Source organism: Physeter macrocephalus, chromosome 20 (assembly GCF_002837175.3).
Source record: "Physeter macrocephalus isolate SW-GA chromosome 20, ASM283717v5, whole genome shotgun sequence".
Lineage (NCBI taxonomy): Eukaryota > Metazoa > Chordata > Mammalia > Artiodactyla > Physeteridae > Physeter > Physeter macrocephalus.
The window spans coordinates 50,797,782-50,805,174 of NC_041233.1; the positions used below are offsets into that span (position 1 = coordinate 50,797,782).

At 39.3% G+C, this 7,393-nt stretch overlaps 1 protein-coding gene and 1 pseudogene across 2 annotated transcripts in view; both read left to right on the top strand.

Moving 5' to 3' along the window:
* KIF11 (kinesin family member 11) overlaps positions 1-7,393 on the top strand; it is a 56,254-nt gene that overhangs the window by 28,380 nt on the left and 20,481 nt on the right. For both annotated transcript variants that reach the window (XM_055081060.1, XM_024121374.3), the window contains exons 16-17: positions 1,414-1,572; positions 6,255-6,361. In XM_055081060.1, coding sequence (XP_054937035.1) covers positions 1,414-1,572; positions 6,255-6,361 — 266 coding nt within the window. The remainder of the gene's footprint in view (positions 1-1,413; positions 1,573-6,254; positions 6,362-7,393) is intronic.
* LOC102974076 (heterogeneous nuclear ribonucleoprotein A1-like) lies at positions 2,701-4,131 on the top strand (annotated as a pseudogene).

A 7,393-nucleotide genomic window follows, 5' to 3' on the forward strand; every position in this document is an offset into this window, starting at 1 on the left:
GTTTCTGCTGAAAGATCAGCTGTTAACCTTATGGAGATTCCCTTGTGTGTTATTTGTTGTTTTTCCCTTGCTGCTTTTAATATTTTTTCTTTGAATTTAATTTTTGATCATTTGATTAATATGTGTCTTGGCATGTTTCTCGTTGGATTTATTCTGTATGGGACTCTCTGTGCTGGACTTGATTGACTATTTCCTTCCCATATTAGGGAAGTTTTCAACTATAATCTCTTCAAATATTTTCTTAGTCCCTTTCTTTTTCTCTTCTTCTTCTGGGACCCCTATGATTCAAATGTTATTGCGTTTAATATTGGGGACCCCTATGATTCAAATGTTGGTGTGTTTAGTGTTGTCCCAGAGGTCTCTGAGACTGTCCTCAATTCTTTTCATTCTTTTTTCTTTATTCTGCTCTGTGGTAGTTATTTCCACTATTTTATCTTCCGTGTCACTTATCTGTTCTTCTGCCTCAGTTATTCTGCTGCTGATTCCTTCTAGAGAATTTTTAATTTCATTTATTGTGAAATTTCATTTATTGTGTTGTTCATCATTGTTTGTTTGCTTTTTAGTTCTTCTGGGTCCTTGTTAAATTTTCTTGTATTTTCTCCATTCTATTTCCAAGATTTTGGATCTTCTTTACTATTATTAATCTGAATTCTTTTTCAGGTATACTGGCTACTTCCTCTTCATTTGTTTGGACTGATGGGTTTTTGCCTTGCTCCTTCATCTACTGTGTGTTTCTTTATCTTCTCATTTTGCTTAACTTACTGTGTTTGGGGTCTGCTTTTTGCAGGCTGCAAGTTCGTAGTTCCCATTGTTTTTGGTGTCTGCCCCCAGTGGCTAAGATGGTTCAGTGGGTTGTGTAGGCTTCCTGGTGGAGGGGACTGGTGCCTGTGTTCTGGTGGATGAGGCTGGATCTTGTCTTTCTGGTGGGTAGGACCACGTCTGGTGGTGTGTTTTGGGGTGTCTGTGACCTTATTATGATTTTAGGCAGCCTTTCTGCTAATGAGTGGGGTTGTGTTCCTGTCTTGCTAGTTGTTTGGCATAGGGAGTCCAGCATTGTAGCTTGCTGGTCGTTGAGTGGACCTGGGTCTTAGCATTGAGACGGAGATCTCTGGGAAACCTTTTACCGTTTGGTATTACGTGGAGCCGGGAGGTCTCTGGTGGACCAATGTCCTGAACTCGGCCCTCCCACCTCAGAGGCACAGGCCTGACACCCGGCCGGAGCACCAAGACCCTGTCAGCCACACAGCTTTTGGGAAGTCTGAGGTCTGCCAGCATTCAGTAGGTGTTCTGTAGGAGTTGTTCCACATGTAGATGTATTTCTGATGTATTTGTTGGGAGGAAGGTGATCTCCACATCTTACTCCTCTGCCATCTGGAAGGTCTCCTCGAAATTAATTTTGTTTTTTCTTCAAAGATAGAAGATCAGAAGAAGGAAATGGATGGCTTTCTCAGTACACTGTGTCACAGTCTACATGAACTAAAAGAAGATACAATTTCTTCCTTGGATGAAACACAGAAGCTATGTGAAAACTTAACTGAAGACCTGAAGACAATCAAGAAAATCCATTCACAGGTATCTTATTTAGGTGATTTAAGGAGTGTAAGAAGAAAGTTTTATGATCTTTAACTTGATAATCCCTGTTACAGACTGAAAGCTATAAAACTAAATTAGAATCCTGAAAATACCGTAGCCACTTTTGCTTATAACAGTAATTAATGTGAAATAATTGAGAGTACTTCTCTTGATCAGTTAATATTTGATGATTTGCTACATGTAGAGCCCTATGCTAAAGCACAATAAGACATACAGTCCTGGGCTTCCCTGGTGGTGCAGTGGTTGGGGGTCCGCCTGCCGATGCGGGGGGCGCAGGTTCGTGCCCCGGTCCGGGGGGATCCTGCGTGCCGCGGGGCGGCTGGGCCCGTGGGCCGTGGCCGCTGAGCCTGCGCGTCCGGAGCCTGTGCTCCGCGATGGGAGAGGCCACAACAGTGAGAGGCCCGCGTAACGCAAAAAAAAAAAAAAAAAAAGACATACAGTCCTTTCCTCACATCAAGAAGAAAAATGAACTGCAGAAATATACCATCAGGAGTACAATTAGAAGAAAATGGTCATAGCATTTAAAATGAACATGTATCTACATTTTAACTTGATAATTTTTGTTGTTGTTTTTTTTAATGTAACATGGATAGTTATTCTCTTTCACAAACTATTCCCTGCTTTCTTTTACTATTTTTGTCTCACAGTATCAGGCATTTAAATTGTAGTAAATTGATACAATTCTTAATTTTTATTGATAAATGTAATTTATGACTTGCTCCATGTAAACTATTCCTCAGTATATGACGCTTTAAATCAAAACCAAACCTTCAAGCCAGGCAAGTCATAATTTATAAATATCAGATATATGGAAAATAATTTCTGGTATTCTTAAGCCCTTAGTAATGAATTCTGAAGTTCTGTTAAATGAGGCTATTACTACATGACAGAACTCTTTGGTCAGTGAAACTGTTGACATGGTTTAGTGACCAGTAAAGAATTCTTTGTTTTGGAAAGTGAGGGAAAGGGTATTCATATCCATGTCACCTGAAATGAGAAGGGAAACACATCTAAGGTTTTTAGATAAGAATTAAAGCAACTTTAGCTTTCTGCCCATGGACGCTGCCAAGCAAGCATTGTTAAAGTCCCCCACCCTCCACTGCTGTCATGTCTAAGTCAGAGTCTCCCAAAGAGCCCGAACAGCTGCGGAAGCTCTTCATCAGAGGTTTGAGCTTTGAAACAACCGAGGCGAGTCTGAGGAGCCATTGTGAGCAGTGGGGACGCTCACAGACTGTGTGGTAACGAGGGATCCAAGCACCAGGCGCTTCAGAGGCTTCGGGGTTGTCATGTATGCCACTGTGGAGGAGGTGAATGCGGCCATGAAGGCAAGGCCACCCGAGGTGGATGGAAGAGTTGGGGAACCAAAGAGGGCCATCTCAAGAGAAGATTCTCAAAGACCTGGTGCCCACTTAACTGTGAAAAAGATTTTTGTTGGTGTCATTAAAGTAGACACTGAATAACATCACCTAAGAGATTATTTTGAACAGTACGGGAAAATTGAAGTGATTGAAATCATGACCGACCAAGGCAGTGGCAAAAAAAGAGGCTTTGCTTTTGTAACCTTTGATGACCATGACTCCATAGACAAGATTGTCATTCAGAAATACCACACTGTGAATGGCCACAACTGTGAAGTAAGGAAAGCCCTATCTCAGCAAGAGATGGCTAGTGCCTCATCCAGCCAAAGAGGTCGAAGTGGTTCTGGAAACTTTGGTGGTGGTCGTGGATGGAGTTTTGGTGGGAATGACAACTCTGGTCATGGAGGAAACTTCAGTGGTCGAGGTAGCTTTGGTGGCAGCTGCGGTGGTGGTGGCTATGGTGGCAGTGGGGGTGGCTATAATGGATTTGGTAATGATGGGAGCACTTTTGGAGGTGGCGGAGGCTACAATGATTTTGGCAATTACAACAATCAATCTCCAAATTTTGAACCCATAAAAGGAGGAAACTTTGGAGGCAGAAGTGCTGGCCCCTATGGTGGTGGAGGTCAGTACTTTGCCAAACCATGAAACCAAGGTGACTATGGCTGTTCCAGCAGCAGCAGGAGCTCTGGCGGTGGCAGGAGGTTGTAATTACTGCCAGGAAACAAAGCTTAGCAGGAGAGGAGAGCCAGGGAAGTGACAGGGAAGCTACAGGGTCAACAGATTTGTGAACTCAGTGAAGCACAGTGGTGGCAGGGCCTAGCTGCTACAAAGAAGACATGTTTTAGACAATACTCGTATATGGACAAAAAAAACTCAAGGACTGCATTTGTGACTAATTGTATAACAGGCTGTTTTAGTGTCTGTTCTGTGGAAAGTGTAAAGCATTCCAATAGAGCGTTTTAATGTAGATTTTTTTTTTTTGCACCCATGCTGTTGGTTGCTAAATGTAATAGTCTGATCATGACACTGAATAAACATGTCTTTTTTAAAATGTGCTGTGTGAAGTTAGTCTACTCTGAAGCCATCTTGGTAAACTACACCAATAGTGTGAAGTTAGAATTTCTTCATGGTGATGCCAGGTTCCAAGTTTATTTACAACCTGCATGGGTGGAGAAGACATTGTCTTCAGAAACCTTGGTGTAGTTGAACTGACAGTTACTGTGTTGTGACCTGGAGTTCACAGTTAAAAGGGTCACCCATGCAAAGTCATGGAGTTTTTTGGTTATTAATATGATTGTTGGCACATCCTATGCAATATATCTAAATTGAATTATGGTACCAGATAAAGTTCTAGATGGGAATGAAGCTTGTGTATCATCCATTATCATGTGTAATCAATAAATGATTTAATACCTTCTTGAGGGAATTCCCTGACATTCCAGTGGTTAGGACTCAGTGCTTTCACCACCATGGCCCGGTTCAATCCCTGGTGGGGAAACTAAGATCCCGCAAGCTGCACAGCATGGCCGAAAAAACAACAAAACAAAACCCTCTTGAATGGAATGAAAAAAAAAAAAGGAAAGAAAGCAACTTTAAAATAAGATTATTTGTTTCCCTAATTGATAAGCATGAACCTTTTCAGATAAAAGGTTAATATTGGAAATTAGTACAAATGATAGTTAACATTTATTGAGCAACTCACTATGTGTTTATTCCTCCCACCAATATAGATACAGGTTCTATTACTAGCCTAGTTTTCTAATGAGGGAACTGAGGCCTCAAGTGCATCTTACAATAGTTAGATCCCCTTTTAGCCGTAGTGGTGATTATACTGCCTGAAAGGCATCCATTTTTGAGGGACTCTTCTATATGTTTCTAGAACATATTCTTGCTGTTTGAAATTGCAACAAGTTTACCTTAAACCTGCCTAGATCTTTTTAGGTATGTAGATCAGCTTTTTATTAGTTAGCTGTTTTGAAATGTTTAAAATTGGCAAGCAACTGTTTAAAATCAAACAAAACGGGACTTCCCTGGTGGTCCAGTGGTAAAGAATCCACCTTACAATGTGGGGGACGTGGGTTCAATCCCTGGTCAGGGACCTGGGATCCTGCATGCTGAGGGGCAACTAAGCCCGCGCGCTGCAACTACTGAGCTCATGCACCTTAACTAGGGAGCCTGCATGCCACAAACTACAGAGCCCCGATGCTCTGGAACCGTTGCACCACAACTAGAGAGAAGCCTGCACACTACAAGGAAGAGTCCACACGCTGCAGTGAAAGATCCTGCATACCTCAATGAAGATTCTACATGCCACAACTAAGACCCGACACAGCCCCCCCCCAAAAAAAAAAAGTGCTCTTAAAAACATCCTAATATTTAAAAAAAATTAAAAATAAGAAACCACCTATGCCGTGAAAAGTATTTTAGCATGAGTGGTTTGACTTCCCTGGCTTAAAGGAAGCAAGTTTACTAACTGAGCTATTTCTGAGATATTCTAGAACTTGAGGTTAGTGCTGACAAACCAATGATGTAAACTCTGAACACCTGGTTACATGTAGATAAATCTGAAAATACCTGCATTTCCCTCTACTTTGAGATTAGTAAAAATACTGACACTCTATTCATAATCAAAGTGTTAGATGTATATTGTCAGCTGATGTGTTATTCAGAAATGTGTTTAAAGATCCCAAGTATGAGAAAAGGTTAAGCTCTATTTATTTATTTATTTGGCCACACCTCGAGGCTTGCGGGATTTTAGTTCCCCAACCAGGGATTGAACCCACACCCTTGGCAGTGAAAGCGCAGAGTCCCAACCACTGAACTGTCAGGGAACTCCCTCTATTTACATTTTATTAATATGATCCAACTAAGTTCTGTAAAATGTTTCAGCTCTATTAACTGATAATATTTTTGGACTTCTTCACCCATTAGATTTTCAGCATTACTTTGTCTTCTAGTAGTGTTCTCAGTTAAGAAGCAACTATATATGTCAAAGTGGTTCTCAAACACAATGTGACATTTTGGTGTATTTGGTTAGTTTTGAGGTACTCGGAAAGTAACTTGTTACTTATAGTTAAAATAAGAAAGTTGGCTAATTTTTACTTTTTAAAAAAATGCCTGTAATATTATTATCCTTTTAATATCACATCCACAAATCTGTATGTGAGAGAGATGGAGTTAAAGATCTCTTGTCAGGAATTTTTATAATTCTCACCTATGGGAAAATACTTTATATCAGTATAGAAAAAAAGTTTAACTGTTATAATTTCAGTCTTTTCCTTCCCCACACCTTTCTTACAGGAACTTTGCCAGTTAATCAATCTTTGGAAGGAGAGATTCTGTGCTTTGGAGGAAAAGTGTGAAAACATGTGGAAACCACTTAGCAGTGTTCAAGAAAATACAGAGCAGTAAGATGTTTTAAAATTCTTTTTAATATATCTTTTCTGAATAAGTTACAGTCTTTATAATCTCCACTTTCCCCCAAATACTTCAGTGTGTATCCTAAAAACATAAGCTACTATCTTATATAATAATTATTTTATTAAAAATTTTTTTTTATTTTCTAATTTTTTTGGAGTATAGTTGATTTACAGTGTTGTGTTAGCTTCAGGTGTACAGCAAAGTGAATCACTTATATATATGCATGTATCTATTCTTTTTTAGATTCTTTTCCCATGCAGGTTATTACAGAATATTGAGTAGAGTTCCCTGTACTATATAGTAGGTCCTTATTAGTTATCTATTATAAGTTATTTTTAATTAGAAAATTAATATTGAGAATTGTTATCTAATATACAGACCTAATTCAAATTTTGCCAATTCTCTCACTAATGTTCTTTATAAGAAAAGAAAAAGATTTTCTTCCTGGTCCAGGATTTAATTCAGGATCACACATTGCATTTAATTGTCATGTCTCTTGAGTCTCCTTTAATCTGGAGCAGTTCCTTAGGTTTTGTCTTTTATAGCCTTTTCTTTTTTGAGAGCATAGAATATTTATTTAGTACAATGTCCCTCAGTTGGGGTTGGCTTTCATGATTAGTTGCAGTTGTCAAGAAAACCACAAAGGTGGTATGTTCTTAGTGCATCTCAGATATCAAGAGGTTTAACTTTGATAATTTGGTTGTAATGTTGTCCTCTAGATTTCCTTTGCAATTAATAAAGAACATAAGGGGAGATGCTCTGAAACTATATAAGTATCCTGTTCCTTTTAGAATCTATTGATATGTATTTCTGAAACAATTATGATAGTGGTTGTCAAATGATCTTTTTTTCTAATCCCATCATTCCTTCAACATTTGTTAGTTGGCATTCTACTGAGAGGAGGAATTTTCCCTTTGTCCTGCCATTTATTCTTTTTTTTTTTTTTTTTTTTTTTTTTTTTTGCGGTACGTGGGCCTCTCACTGTTGTAGCCTCTCCCGTCGCGGAGCACAGGCTCCGG